Source organism: Platichthys flesus, chromosome 16 (genome assembly GCF_949316205.1).
Source record: "Platichthys flesus chromosome 16, fPlaFle2.1, whole genome shotgun sequence".
Classification (NCBI taxonomy): Eukaryota; Metazoa; Chordata; class Actinopteri; order Pleuronectiformes; family Pleuronectidae; genus Platichthys; species Platichthys flesus.
In genome coordinates, this window is record NC_084960.1 from 1,569,049 (window position 1) to 1,585,162 (window position 16,114).

General features: G+C 48.2%; 1 protein-coding gene across 1 annotated transcript in view; it reads right to left on the reverse strand.

The window, feature by feature from the left end:
- LOC133970586 (nuclear factor 1 X-type) overlaps nt 1-16,114 on the reverse strand; it is a gene marked incomplete in the record, with an annotated part of 42,082 nt that overhangs the window by 18,139 nt on the left and 7,829 nt on the right. The window contains 1 exon segment of the mRNA XM_062407494.1: nt 1-479. Within this exon segment, the coding sequence (XP_062263478.1) occupies nt 1-479 (479 nt within the window).

Genomic DNA, 16,114 nt, shown 5'->3' on the forward strand with positions numbered 1-16,114 from the left:
CCGATGTGGTGCGGCTGGACACACAGGCCGTGGTTGGAGCACTGGGGCGACTTGACCAGCCGCTCCCCGTCCGTGCTCTCCAGGGGGCTGCCCTTGAACAGGATGACCATCACCAGGTCCAGCCGCCACACCTTGTCGGCCTGGCGGAGGCAGTCGATGCGGCGGATCTTGCCCTTCTGGTCGGGGTTGGACAGCACGCAGCAGGGAGGCTTCTTGCCCGTGATGGTGAGCACAAAGTCCTCGCGGAACTCGGGCCGGATGTCCTTGCGCAGCTTGGCCAGCAGGCGCGAGGCCCACTTCTGCTTGATCTCTGGCTTCTCCCCCAGCAGCTCGTCCTTCACCGCGCGCTCCTCGTCCTTGGTCATCCTCTTCTCGTGCTTCTTGAAGTACTTGCGCTTGCGGGCCTGCAGGTTGAACCAGGTGTAGGAGAAGGCACGGACATGGGGGAGGAGGGCCTCGATGAAGGGATGAAATTCATCCTGGGGAGAGGAGGAGAGAGGCGGTCAGGAGGATGCAAAAGGCTTTTAATTTGAAGGAGAACGTGCAGAATACTGAACATAAAGCTGCAAAAACATTTTTGCAATTTTCAATTAAAAAATAGGGAAACAGTGAAAATGTAATTAAATGTAGTGACAGTCGTTAAATTTCATTAAAATTATTATAATTAGAATTTAATTTAAAATGCAATAAATTCAAAAGCTAATTGAAATAATGTTCTAAAGTAAAATAAAATAGTTTTTGTTTTTAACCATTCGGATAAAATATAAATAAACACGCATCAATAATCAATAAAATTAGTCTTAAATTGAAGATGCAATTAGCCACAAATAGAAAAATACATAAATTCAAGCAGCTCCAGAGAACCGGAGCCAAGTTCCGTTTCCCTGCTGTGAAAAGAGAAGTTATCTGCGGCACCATAATACCTTCACCACATATCTCTGGGCAACAAAGCCCAGATCTCTCCACAGCGCTCCTGTGCCAGGGTTGCCACACACCGGTCGCTCACCACCGCCAAGCTTTGCCGCCACAAGACCACTGTTGAAATGTGCTGCTAAAAGATCAGCCATACCATTTCCTATCGGTGCTACCAGGCAGAGGGGAGCTCCGACCAGACTCACATTTCCACAACAAACTGAGAGCAGACAGAAATCACCACAGAGAACCACACTGCTACAGGAAGACAGACGGCCTGGTAGTTACCATTTTGCACTCTCATCATAAATTTGGCACGGTGTGGAAAGTGAAAAAAAAAAAAGATCCCCAGCACCAGTTTTTTTTTTTTGTGTGTGTTGCCTCCCGAATGTAAAGCGAGCGCTGGTTTGGCAGCGAGTGGAGAATTAGCAGATGAAAAAAATCAAAATCAAAATTGCGTGGTTGTACGAAAAATAATTAGGCGACTATGACGCTCACGAAAAAACGTGGAAGAAAATTTTAAAAACAAAACCACAACAAAGATTTTAGGAAGTTGAGGATTCGCTGCAGGAACTCGAGCTGAAGCTCATTAGACAAAAAAACAACAAAAACAAAAAAGGCCGGATTCAAAGTTGTAGTAAAAAAAATTGTCAGGTAAAAATAGAAACGTTAACACTATTGCATTCTGGGAGAAAAAAAACTTTAACAACGGGAACTTAAAATAAACAGTCCTTTGTGCTTTCCAAAAAACCTACGAGGAAAAAAAAAGTCCTTGGCAAAGTGTAATTGGTGGTGGTGTCTGTTCTGATCCCTGGGCCCGGCGCGAGACTCGTGCACACACACACACACACACACACACACACACACAGACACACACACAGATGGGGGGGCCAGGGAGAGCAGAGCACAGAATAGAGAAGAAAAAAAAAGAGAGAGCCGAATCAATGTTGGACGAGCGCATGCGACCGCTGGCAGAGCCGAGTGCCGCTTCTTTTTTCCCCTTTTCTCTCCAACTCTCTCTCTTTCTCTTTCTGTTCCTCGCTCGCCGTCTCTCGTCCTCTCCGCGTTCTTTCCCCAACCATCGCTTGAGCCTCTGCCAGCGCGAGTAGGGCCCACCTATTTGGCAACAAGATGCCTGTAGCCCAGCCAATGCGTTAGCTTCAAGAGCTGAAAGGGAGGGAAAAGAGAAAGAGGAGGAGGAGGAGGAGGACAGGGGGGGGGTGGGGGAGAGAGGGGGGCGTCGTGGCAATGAGAGGGGGAGAGAGAGAGCATGCACGAGAGGGAGAGAGAGAGAGAGAGAGAGGGAGCAGGTGGGAGTGTAGAGCGAGCAGCCTTGTCCCACGTTGCACAATTTGCCAAATCGACAAGTTCCACTCTGACACGGAGGCAAAGTTCAGGGGAGCGAGTCGTCTCCTGCACCAATCCCAGCCGCCCTCAGCCTGCCTCCATCTTTACTATGGCCGCCATCGCATCGTGCACCCCCACCCCCCACCCCCCCGCCCCCCGCACTCCTCTGCGCGGCTCTGCCTCGCTCTACCCCTCTCTCTGCTTGCATAATGCCACCTTGGCAGAGGATGGCAGAGAGAGGACACACAGCTTCAGAGTCCCTGCAGACCCCCCCGCCGGCAGCTGCTCGTGGGTTCACCGCAGCAGACAAAGACCCGGGCGCCGAGCCGCTCCGCCGGCACACACGGAAATGACCGGCGACATGGTTTAGATGCACAATGAAGAGATGGTTACAGAGTTTATAAACGTGGGCACGGCCGAGGAAACAGAATCTGCCTCAGCTGTGTTCAATAGTGTGAGCGTCTCCCGTGAAACCCCCCCGACCCCAGAATGTTTGCTCCACGCCGTCCTGCCGAGGCCCCGGGGGGATCTGGCGTGGTCGTGGTCGTGGTCGTGCGACTGCCATGTTGCCTCATGGTCATGACGTGGTGGGGGGGGGTGCACCTGCTCTGCACACGGCTTCGCTCTGAAGCCACAAACTGCTGCTGAATCACAGAGCGACCACGGAGGCTTGTGACTCCAAACAAACAACATTCAGCGTTACACATAAATCATGTGATTCCTCCGCTCAGCGGCTGTTCTGACAACATCCACGACGCTGCCAACGAGGAATCCAACACTACACAACACAACACAACACAACACAACTTGGAGTCACATGGCGTCAGCGTGTGCACGTGTGAGGAGCGTTCGGTTCATCGATTTGTCGACTGAGAGGAAACCGGGAGTCGGTGAACGATGGATCACAAATAACCACATGTTCCAGTTTCTCGGAGGTTTTCCTTCTCACGCATGAAGCTCAACTCAAAGTTATTTGTTTCCGACAGCTAACAAAGACCAAGAGAAGCCGGTTGAAGATGTCCCCGTGCGCTCAGGGGGAATTATAAAAAGACCTTTTGTCAACGAAGCAGAAAGAGACGAACTCGTTGGGAGAATAATTGAATAAATGAGTTTTCGAGATTCAGAGTTCTCTCCCCTTGTCTCAGGAGAAGCACCAACAGGTGCAGGTCTGTAGGAGCTCCGAGCCGAGCGAGGCCGACGCAGGGAGGGAGCTCTGCATTCGAGAAGAATGACCAAGGTCGTTGGAATTACTGTTTAATCAGAGCCAGGCTGCAAACGCACAAACAAAAGAACCCGAGCAGAGGCACTCAAACACTCAGCGCCACCATTTCCTCTAATAAACATCACAGGCTCCTCACAGCGACGCGTTTCAGCCTCATCATCATCATCAGCCCCGAGCAGCAGCCTGATGGAACAGCCGCCTGATGGAACAGCCGCTCAGCCGTCAGCTGTGAGCACGGTGAAGGACGACGCACCTCGCCGCTCGGCCCCCGGCGCCGAGCGGGTCACCGGACGATGCCAAAGTTTGATATATGGTTCGAAAAGGCAACAAAGGAGGACGAGGAGAACACACACATTCTGAGAGAGGAGTGTGTGTGTGTGTGTGTGGAGAGAGAGGAATCAGATAAAGGGCTACACATCTATATGTCTAATATAAATATGATGTTTATCGATTGAAAGGTGTAACACTTAATTGATTGAGCTCAGATTTACAAAATATTTATTAATTGGTCGTTCTCTGATCATAAAGACGAGATTAAAACCAACTGAGTCTTTAAACTAAAAAAGAAATGACAACGTGACATTTATCATCATATATATAATCGATAGGAACATTTATATTTTGATATAAAAAAAATGTCTAATAAATCCCTGTGTCCATCACCACCTGCAAACTAACAGCAGCAATAATCAATAATTACAGCAATTAGATTCTAAAAGTCAGATATTTATATTTGTAAAAAGCTTCTGAATGGTTCCAGTGAACTGAGGTTTCTGCTGATGAAGACGAGTTTAGAACCACAACCTTCATCAGGAGCCTCTAAAGTTAGAATAAACCATAACGTGACGTTTATCCTGGTGATTATCGATAAGAACAGTTTCATCCTGCTCCTGTTTGTCCCTGTCCCTCCACAGAGACCTGTCCCTGTCTCTCTACAGTGTCCCTGTCCCTCCACAGAGACCTGTCCCTGTCTCTCTACAGAGACGTGTCCCTGTCTCTCTACAGTGACCTGTCCCTGTCTCTCTACAGAGACGTGTCCCTGTCTCTCTACAGTGTCCCTGTCTCCTGCACCTGCAGCTCGAGCCCCAGCAGCAGCAGCAGAGAACTTGGACCTGATCCGGAGTCTGATGCCTTTCACTCAGATTTAACGCTTTTCCCGGTGAACCTGCCAAAATGCAAATACTCCTCCATTCACACGTCACTGGAATTTGACTACAAGGGCTTTGTAAGTCACTTCTCCTTCGTTCTGCTGTTTGCACGAGAAATAAAACATAGAGTCACAGAGCTGGGGGGGGGGGGGGGGGGGCTCACGGTGACGCTCGTCGTGCGTGTGCGCGTGTGTGCGTGTCGGGCCTGCAGTGTTGCATCATGAATCTCAGGGTTAATCTCATGGAAGCAGCGTCATCACGTGACGAAGGTTCATCTTCTCACCTGAGGAGCCAACGGAGGCCAGGGCGCGCGCACGGCCTCCTGCGTCACTGCGCGTGAATCATCGATTATCGATCAGAAGGAGCGTGATCTGCGTGATCTGCGTTTTATAACGAGTCACCTGTTCACCTACAAAACAAAAGCATCGGCTTCTCCTTCACAGTAAAAGACCCGGCGCACGGTGCATTGAGGGTCACATTTCAAACCTGGACATTTTAAATTAAAATGATTTGTATTGTTTCTGTGAGGCTCCGTCATCCAGGCCTCGTTTATGAAGAAATATCAAAACCGCATCATCACGTTTCTCCTTCTTTCTCATCATTTAAAAATATGAATCTTTAAAACGATGGAAACTGTGCAGCCAGGAATAAAATGATAAAAGAGCTGGAGACGAGGGAATCGAACCACGAGGCTGAAACGCTTTTTAAAACCCGACGAATTAATATAAATGAATTTTAATATTCATGCTGCACTTGAAGAAATAAGCCTGTTTTTCCTGCTGAGGCCCGAAATGACCCAGATTCACCGTCTGTGTTTTATTCTTCTTATTATTAAAAGATCTGTTTAGAAAAAACTGAAGCGAAATTCCACTGGATTTATGTTTTCACGATATCAAAGATTCAAACCGCATTTTCCACTGCGAACGCGCCAGTTTGCATTCTGCAGAAATAAAATAAAATATCATCATCGTAAAAAAAGCTGAATGTGACCAGAGACAAAAGAAATGATTTTTTGAAGTCCTTTATTTTTCTATTCTCCGCACGTCGCCGAGTGAGGCCGCGGCTGCCAACTTCAGATTAACTCTTTCAGCTGCAGAGAAAGACGCTTTTACTCTGAAAAGCTCCGTGTGATTCATTAGTGCGTGTGAAGACCCTGCACCGCAGTTTAACACACGAATAATCCGCCGTTTAAAACTGTTGATATCGTTTTTATTAATGTGCCTGAAGAAGTATCCTATTGTGGTCTATTCATTATTAATAATAATATTAGGGAAAAACGCTATTGAAAGATTTTGCCTGTGAAATTTTTCCAAATACGTTTTTTTTAAATATTTAATGTGGATTTCTATATATAGGTCAACAGGAAAACCAGCCAATTAAATATCATATACAAATATGTGTATATGCATAAATATAAATATAACATAAATATAATTACATAAGGCTCAATAAAATAAAAGGCTGCTCTATTTCTCTAAAGTAAAATCCTCCACATCCATATGTACAGAGAAAATAAAGACTTTATAAAAAACAGATATAATTATCTTTTAGTTTCTTTATTCCAGCCTTGACTGACTCCAGGAGACGATGGAGGTAATATTCCACGTCGCCAAGCCCAAAAAATACAAAATCATAATTTTGGCACGGTGAAATGCCTTTTTAACAATTTTGTTATGATGAATTTTTTGGCTGGAGTGTTTTGTTTTCCTTCAAACGTTGATCATCTCAATGATTTCATCTTTTTTGAATTACAGGAACATGGAGAGTTTACATGATTTGTGTGTAAATCACTGGTGAAACTTCAGAGACAGACCGAGACGCCGCTCTGCCCCCCCCCCCCCCCCCCCCCGTCCTGCGGTGGACGACCTCGCCGAGGCCACGCCGCATCTCATTAGACCAATTAAACCAGTGTCTCATAACCCCAGGGCCTCCCAGTCGCCCGGCCCTTCATTAGTGCAGCTCTGTGCTGCCGGGGCTCGGCTCCGTCCTCTCCTGCCCGACTGAGCGTCCCTGACCCCGGACGGAGGCTGACCCCGGACGGAGGCTGACCCCTGACGGAGGCTGACCCCGGCTCCCCCTGACGGAGAGCCAGGTCACAGGAAGGTGGAGGAGGAGACAGGGTCAGGGGTGACGGAGAGGAGAGGGAAACATGCTCCATCATTTACCTAAGACTACAAAACATTCACAATTATCCAGGTTTGGATATTTTATTGTCATTTGACCTCAACCAGATCAGGGGACGTTATAAAATGAGCATTTGTCCAGGCAGCAGGTGAGTCCACTGGTTTCCTCCCAGACCAACCCACCAGTTTCCCAGATGCTCCACGTCTTCAATGAGCTTTCTGTGGTTTGGAACAGTAATGAGAACAAGCTCCAGTGGCTGCTGCATGTCTCCAGGTTGTTATCACTGGAATCGCTCCTGTTAATCATTAGAACACTGGCAGCGGGGGGGTGGGGGGTGTGGGGGGGGGACATGAGATTAAGATTTAAAGACAGGGGAGAAGTCGCCGATACTGTGGCTCCAGCAACTGGTGCGTGAAGGTCCACGGCTCGGTCGCACTTATCTGAGTTTACACACCAGTGCATTACTAGGTGTGAGAAATCTGCAAGCAATTTGTGGTTAGCTGCGTGCTAACGTGTGTGTGTGTGGGGGGGGGGGGGGGGGCAGAGCAAGAGGCACGCACGGCACATTCCAGTCCCACAAAGGGGCTCTGCTGCCTGGCTGCACCGGGAAACAGACCGGGCCCTTCCTCAGAACCTCCTGGGTCTGCAGCTCGGCCGGATCAGACCGGATCCTCCGACACAGACCTGAGCCCACACGAGGAACACTGCAGGTTCTGAGCAGGAGTAACAGAAACACCTCCTTTATAAGTTCTGAGATCAGCCAGATCAAAGTGGAGCAGATCCCCGGAGGCGAGCCGGTGTTTACGATTCGTCTTTGGCCAAATTCACATGAAACAATATGTGTTGCTGCTCGCCGAGGAGCGGAGCGTGTCGGGACTCGAACACGCTCCCGGGTGAAGACGCTGCTGATGAGCGGAGGACGCCACCGACCCAGATCCCACAGCTGATCCCAGACCAGCATGTGGTGATCAGCCTGCTGCCGCTGCTCATTGAGCTGGATCCACGCCTCGTGCCACACACTACTTTATTTTGCACACTTGCATGAACACACACCTTTTTCCCCTCAGACACCCCCCCCCCCCCCCCCCCCCCCCGAGTCTAGAAAGAATGTGCTGCTGGATGAAGGAGCCGCCCTGAGTCCCTGAGTCACTCATGTGTGTGTGTGTGTCTATGTGTGTGTGAGTGCACGTGAATGAGAATGAGGGACTCAGCACCACAACAGCCATGACTGAGTGTGTGTGTCCCCCCCCCCGCTGCCAGGGCCGGCTGAGTTACGGTGATTCTACCGACCAGGTTGTCAAAGCCTCACTCGGTCTTTTAGTTTCTAACATCAGTATTTGATCAGAGGGTTCCACCGGGTCATGAATCCGGACGTGGAGGAGGCCGGTGTGTTAATTGTCTGCGCTGGTGAACGCTCTGTCAACACAACACATGCGGCGTCGGACACACACTTGAATTCCTTCCCTTTCACGCTGATTTCCCCTTTTGGTTCGATGGAAGTTGGACGGATGGACGTGTCACAAACATTTGATCGTGCCGGAGGTCAGAGGTCACCTGCACAGAGCCTAAGCAGCGAGTTAGCTCCGCCTCCCCTGCTCCCTGTGATCTGGACCGTGTGGTTGACACACGTCTGGGAGAATTACCGGCACAAAGCCGAGGCCCTGTTACACCACAGCTCCTCTTATGAAAAGATCCCTCGGCAGAATCAAGAGTGTCAACACGGCCCTGAAGTGCACAGGAGGGATCTTCAGGTTCATGTGTTAACTTGCCGCTGCACGAAGCTGGAGGGCCTCGCTCCTCTTTTCAAAGAGACGAGTGTGAAACCCTGAAGTTCAGCTGCAGAGACGTGAGCTGAAACAACCCGGCTGTGCTTTCACACCCGAGACCAACGCTGGAGCAGAGCGCTGCTGTGTGTTGCCTGTTCGGAGCCAGAGCTGACCACACAACTGTTGTGTTGCACTGGAGCAAACTTGAAAACGCCTCTGACACACACACAAACACACAAACACACAAACACACACACGCACGCACACTAATCACCACTTCTACGTGCTCTTGTTTTAAAGCTTCCTCTACTTTGTGTGTGAGCTTTTTGTCGTTGCAGCCTTTGTGCACAATGTGTGAGTTAATTTACGAGCGCCGTGTGAACACAACAGCTCGATGTCAGATAACATGTTTATAATATATCACACGTGCACGTTGTGACCCGATCGTCCTTCTACTGCCTCTTCAGTCTCCTTCCAGGGTCACAGTGTCTCCAGCATGTGTGCAAACGTTGAGGTTTCACTTCCTGTAACGACTCCTCCTGTTCATGTTGGCCGTAAAGCAAAAGCCTCCGTATGGAGAGAGACGAGGGACAAACTCCTCGCTCCTTCTGTGCCTCAGTCAAACCCAGAATCTTCCAGAGTTACAGAAGCTTTCGCACTTTGTTGTCGAGGGAAGAAAGATGAAATATGAATCTTCATCTCAACTCTAGAGAAACTGTTCGGTTTCATCATCTCACTGAAGAAGGACACGAGCAGAGCAAACTGATGAACTCGTCTCATACGGGAAAAAGAGAATCGTTTATAGACAGATCAGGAAATTTGGGAATCTTGAAACAATAAAACACATTAAAAATACAATATTCAAATGTTTGACTCACGAATTCCATTTAATTTTAGGTACATTTACTTTAATGCTGCTTGACTCTTCACCAGATTTATTTGACATCTGTAATTGCTATTTATTTTTCAAATTAAAATTGTACATATAAATTACAACATATTTTAAAGAACGGCGTCAAGTTTTAAAGGTCAATGAATTATTAAAAGTAGAAGCAGATGAAACTCTTCCTCAATGATGCATTTTTAAGCCTCAATGATCTAATATTCTACCTTCCATAAATTATTGCTTATGGCTGTAATTTGTTCTGTACAAATTGAATCTCATTCAGAACAGATTGTTTTAATCCGACTTTATATTTGAATTTATTCAGATTTTGAATCAAAGTCTTAAGAGAGCTGCGTTGGTGCTTTTACTGAATTCATGATTTTTATGGTTTGTTTCATCTTTGTATCATTTTATTTATTTATTCTGAAACATTTGTATCTTTCTGTTTTTCATTTAAAAAAATATTGGAATGAGAATCTACGCAAGAATTCTACAAATATTCAGAATGAAATAGAAATAAAATCCCTTGTATTAACCACCGAGCCCGAATGAAAAGGGTCGTTAAGCTTTGTGGTCACGATGAGGTCACAGCAGCACGAGGTTGTGATGATGACCACGGGTCCGAAACTCTAAAGGCTACAGCGCCAATGGACCCGGGGCCCAAAAGAACAGGCCCCCGCTAAGTCACCTTTTCTTTCTCTTCTGCCATGACATCACCAGGACGGCGGCGTGCACGAGGGCAGCAGCCGTGCACGAGGGCAGCAGCCGTGCACGAGGGCAGCAGCCGTGCACGCTGACAGAAGGTGAGACAGGCGCACACAGACAGAAGAGCTCTTGTCTCCAGGCCGGTAATTATCTATGAAAACACAGTGAACGTGGCGTCAGGCTGAATCAACACGCTCGTGAACCTCGGAGGACGGAGACAGAGCAGACGGGTCAGGACGTTCCACCTCGTGCTCCCACCGGCTGATTGCACGAGACGTGGACCCGGAGACGTTGAGCCTGTGCAGCAGCAGACCCGGCCGAGGCCCAGAACCAGAACCAGAACCTCCAGAACCAGAACCTCCCTCCTGGAAAGTGAAGCCCGCTGCTAATGCAGAGTTGAACGCTTTGCAATCAGACAAATAAAGGGGCAATCTAGCACACAATCAAACCAGAGATTTAGCCGGCGCTCCTGCCAACAGAGAGGGACCTCCTCTTTCTGAACAAGGGATGCACTATTGACTGCACCCCCCCCTCTCTCTGTCTCTCTCTCTCTCTCTCTCTCCAGTCTTCCCTCTCTGCCAGTCTGAAAGGCGTGATGCCAACCTTTCCCACCATTGGGCATGCTGCCCTGCCCTTTATGCAAATGCTTTGCCGCCATCCCCGACTCACAACCCCCACCGCCTCGCCCTCCACGTCTGTGCACCCCCCCGTTACGGCCTCCTGTCTATATATTCTTTTTTATCTTTGTACTTTTTCCGTCGGAATTAGCCAAGAAACTGAGCTTAAGCTGTCGCCATAAGTTATTAATTAAACCCCGATGATCTGAGGTCCTGCCGGTGTGGATCCTGAGCGGAGTGAGAACGTGGTGCAGCCCGTGGGCCCTGCACTTTGTCTGGTGTCTGCCGTGGACACAAAGCACCAACCAGGGGCGAATACTTGACAGAGGTGTGGTTGTATGTGTCTGTACCAGCCCTGATAAAGAAAACATAAAAAAAATACTAAACAGAAGAGAGAGAATAGGAGGGAGGGCGAGAAGAGCTGGAAGGAAAAGAAAGTGAAAGAAATAACGGAGGAAATAACTCCAGCTCACTGTGACACATGAACACACATCACAACTTCTCCCTTTCACAACCTGCACCACATTAAAGACGGATCGAGATTAGATTCCTCATCAGGAAGATGGTTGATAACAAGCACGATCAACCAGAGTTACAGAAAATAGAATGAGGCCAATCATCAAGATATAAAATGTGATTTTCTTTTAGGGTCTGTGGAAGAACTGCAGTTAAGAGGTTAATAAACCCACTGCTGGCTTCAATTACAATGAAGAGGTTATTAATGTGATGGAAAACAAAGTCAATCATGGCGGCCACTGACAGGCCAATCTCCCGAGCTGGCACCGAGGCCGAACGGGACGAGTTAATGAGTCAGAAGCAAACAGAGAAAGAGCAGAAAAGATCATCCACAGGATTAGAATCTATGAAATGCAAAGAGAACACAAAGAGGTCGGTAATCAGGATTATAAAGGAGTTAACACAGAGTCCTGCTAATGCTGTTAAAGCAGAGTTTCCGTTGCTGCTGACGGAATCGAACCCTCACACCGGAGAGGACCACGGCCCGAGGACAGACAGCGTTCCAGCAGATTGAGAGAAAAATCTCTAAAGACTCAATAAAACTGTATAAAAGGTCAGATTGAATATTTAGATCTTTGACACAAACGAGTCAAACACGCAAAAGGAAATCTCGATCTCACTCTCAACAAACTGGATTTCTCTTCTTTTCTCCAGACAAACAAACAAAGACGTCTGAACCCCCGACAGTCTAGACCCGCACCGCAACAACCTCCAGATATAAACTTCAGGCCTTATTTCCCAAGCCCACCACACAATGGCTGCTCTAATCTTCCTGAGAGGAGAGAGGAGTAAACAAAACAGGTTGGTCGAGGGAGAATTAAGACTTTAACACCCTTTTCCTCTTTTCGCTGAGTGCCACTCTACACACACACACACACACACACACACACACATCCCGTTCCGATGCAGACTTCCTTGTCTGAAGTTACAGTAATAAAGTTTTGCCAGTAAGTGACAGACGAGAGGTTAAGGAAGGTGAAACATGCAAAACAAGGGAAAGACAGGAAGCTGTTGAAGCAAAGTTTTTTACATTCCTTCCAGTTCCTTCCACCAACTGAGAATTTACACCGATCAACGCTTCAATAGTTTGAACTTATTTATTATTATTATCTAATTTATTATTATTATCTATTAATAAATCTTAATATCCAGGAGCAGCCAACACAACAGACAAGTTTGACAGGGTTTGTGTAAATATTCTATTTTTGTTAATTATTTTCTACAACTATCATTTCTGTTGGTAAGTTGTGTGTCTGTGCGTCAGTGTTGTGTTGGTGCCACTGAGCTTATGGCAGCAAATCACGACTTTAGACTCTGTTACATCCTCGGCATCAATTCATCTACAACAATAATAAACCAGGAGAAAAATAAGGATATATTAGATCGTAATTAGCTTCCGTCAGGCCAAAGAGACAGTGTGCGTGTGTGCGTCTGTGTGTGTGTGTGTGTGTGTGTGTGTGTGTGTGTGTGTGTTGGAGGGAAATGAATGAGGCCTTTTCTTGCAGCAGGGTCCAGATCAGAGCTCCTAACTATGGGATTTGGTGCTGTTGCCTTTCTCCCCCTGGAGGGAGTAATTAGGTTAGGGAGGACAACTGGCGCATTGTTTTAACAGAGGAGGGATTGTGCCGGCCGGAGTCCCACCAGCAACATGCTTCCCTCACAACAAAAAATGCCAAACGGATTCTGTGGCACATCGACACACGGAGGGAGAGAGGAACTTTATTTCTGGGGGGGAGATCTGTCTCTGGTTCCGTGTGGATCCTATGAAATGTCAAATATAGTCCACCAGTGTCAGATGTCCTCTCCTGTTGTTGCAGTTGTGGGATCCTGGCTCTTTGTGGGACCTCCAGTTTCTAAACTGCGTCTCCTCTCTCCTGCATCCAGAGGCTTGGCAACACACACCGCTCCTAACTAGTATAATATGGTTATGATGCATTTGCATTCCTTCCAATCCCCGAGGAAATACAATACGCCTATATCGTCTGTTTTAATCACGGCCGGCTTCCAAGGAAAGTAAAAGGAGAACAGGAACAGCCACAGCTATAAAGACGCGTTCTCAAATATACTTCAAGTCCGTTTAAATACATCCTCCGCTGATTGATACGGAGCAAATCAAACAAATCATGCCCGGTAGAAAAAATAAAAGAACATGGAGTGCTCCCCAGTCTACTGTATTTATACCACACAGACGACGGCCTCTCTCTCTCTCTCTCTCTCTCTCTCCCGCCCATTTCCCTCTCGTCTTTCTCGTCCTCCCTTCCTCTCCTCCTGTCGTATTTCTTTCTATAATCTTTCTGGACCGAGGGAGAAAAATACTGCTGCTGTTGTTTCACTCCTCTGAACCAGTCCACCGGGCCCACAGCTCTTCAGGGTGTTAAAGAAAAAACAGGAAAAGGAACGCACAATGTGCACCTCTGCACCCCCCCGCCCACACCGTCCATCGTAAATCTCCACCCCCCGGCTGCAGCACACCGTCAATCTGTGGCCCCCCCGTGAGTCCTAACTCCTGCTTCCAGAGTACTGCAGCTCAGGTGTGCAGACGGAAAGACAAAAGCATAAAATAGAGTTAATGTGCGTGAAGTGATATGTGAGTCTGGTGCACAGGGCGGGGGGGCAGGGGGGGGGGGGGCTGCAGGAGTCGTTTCTCTGCGGCAGCTTGCCACAGGTGGTGGAGATGATTGCACTTTATTCCAGATGATGACCATAATGAGCCCAGTTTCAAGTTTCCCGGGACACGAGACTGACAGCAGCTTGACATGTCAGACAGCCCCCCCCACCCCCCCGACAGAGCTGCAGCCACAACAGAGGAGCGGCACAGGCTGTTTCTCCATTACGGCCTTTTTTTAAAAGTTGATCACATCACGTAGAGGACTCCTGTGGGATTATTAATCAGCGAACATGAACACCGTCTACACATCTGAATACCAGCGGTGAGAGGGAGAGAGAGAGAGAGAGAGAGAGAGAGAGAGAGAGAGAGAGAGAGAGAGAGAGAGAGAGAGAGTTTAATTCCTAGCCGTGGTAATGAGCGTTGGAGACGCTGCCACGCCATGAACTCACGGGGCAAACGCTAAACGTGGTCCATCTGTGTTTTGTATTTCAGCAGCGACATGGAATCCTTATCCTGCACCGAATTTTTCCTGTCAAATACACAACTTTCCATGTAACGCACACTAAGCCTGCAGCTATTTCTCTGAGCCTAAACAGAGCAGAAAGTTTATATTTGAATTCCCTCGCAGAGGATTCGCTGCAGCTGCAGCCGGGACAGAGAGGAGAAGCCACAGAGTCGTGTTGGAGTCTAACCCCGGGTTCTGCTTGGCCTTCGTCTCCTCTGCTCTGACGCTCTGTTTCTCCTTCAAACACACCAACAAGGGTGTAGTTGAGTGTAGTGCACCGGGCCTGCCTGGGCCCGGGGTCTCACGCAGCCCCGGGCCTGCCGCGGCAGCCTGCAAACACAAGTCCCAAGCAGCATAGAGCGAGCACTCATACCCAACACATACACAGACACTTCCACACAAACAGAGTCGGTTAATAACACACAAACTCCCGCCCTGCAGCTCTGTTTGCTCACAGCTGCCAGGCCTCCTCGGAGTTCATCTGAGGTAAAGATTTGTTATATTATGCAACCGAGTATAGATTTTCCAGCCCTGGCCTCGTGCCAACTTCCTGCTCCGAAGAGCGAGCTCCAGCACTTTGTTCCCTGGGGGGGGGGGGGGGGGGGGGCAGCGATTCCTTACTGGACGGGGGGGGGGAACCAGATACGCAGACACAGACAGACAGGGAGAGGTAACAGGACGACACGAGAGGCCAATAAGAAAGACAAAGTTAGAGACGCACACTGTGTGTGATTGTTGTCGTTTTGTGTGTAACCTTAAGAATCCTCCTCCCCGTCTCCTCTGTGTCTTTTTGTTCCCCGGCTCTTGAAATCAGGTCACAACTGTTTTCATTACTGTTTGACTTGCGGGTTCATAAGCCTCCGAGCGTCAACGCTCCTCCACCCCCACCCCCTCACCCCCCCACCCCCAAGACAGGAAAAGATTTTCTCTGTGACATTAACCCAATAACTGCCTATTAAGCCTGATCAGCAGCCTGAAGCCGGGTTCCTGGTGCGAGAAGAGAGAAGAAGATGTCAGATGTTGATGTAGTGAAACTGTTGAAATAGAAGATACTCATGGTTCTAGTTTTTAAATAGTTTGCTAGAAGTTATGATTAAAAAGTTGAAACAGTTTGTTGAAGTACTTAAAAGTTATGAATTAAAGGTTGAAGTAGTTAGCTACGGGTTAAATTGGTGTTAAGTTTGCTTAAACTTATAATTAAAGACAGCTAAAAGTTCCAATCCCATGACAGCTCAACTGAGTGATGAAGATACTGGGATAATATAGATGGAAGATGTTCATCTGAAAACACTCTGGAGCAACATGAAGATCATGAGCAGCATGAGTTGCATGAGGATTATCAGGAGCATGAGGAGCATGAAGAGCATCAGGAGCATGAGGAGCATGAGGAGCATGAGGAGCATGAGGTGCATGAGGAGCATGAGGAGCATGAGGATTATCAGGAGCATGAGGATTATCAGGAGCATGAGGAGCATGAGGAGCATGAGGAGCATCAGGAGCATGAGGAGCATGAGGAGCAGGAGGAGCATGAGGAGCATCAGGAGCATGAGGAGCATGAGGAGCAGGAGGATGAGGAGGAGCATGAGTAGCATGAGGAGCATGAGGATTATCAGTGTGCAGCCTCACTGTTTCTCTGATAGATTGCCCCCCCGTGCCTCCTGTGAGTAATGAGCAGGTGTGTCATGCAGGAGAAACCACAGAGTGGAACACGTTGACTTTGGGCTTGAAGTCAAACAGACACAGGATCCGGTTTGTTTC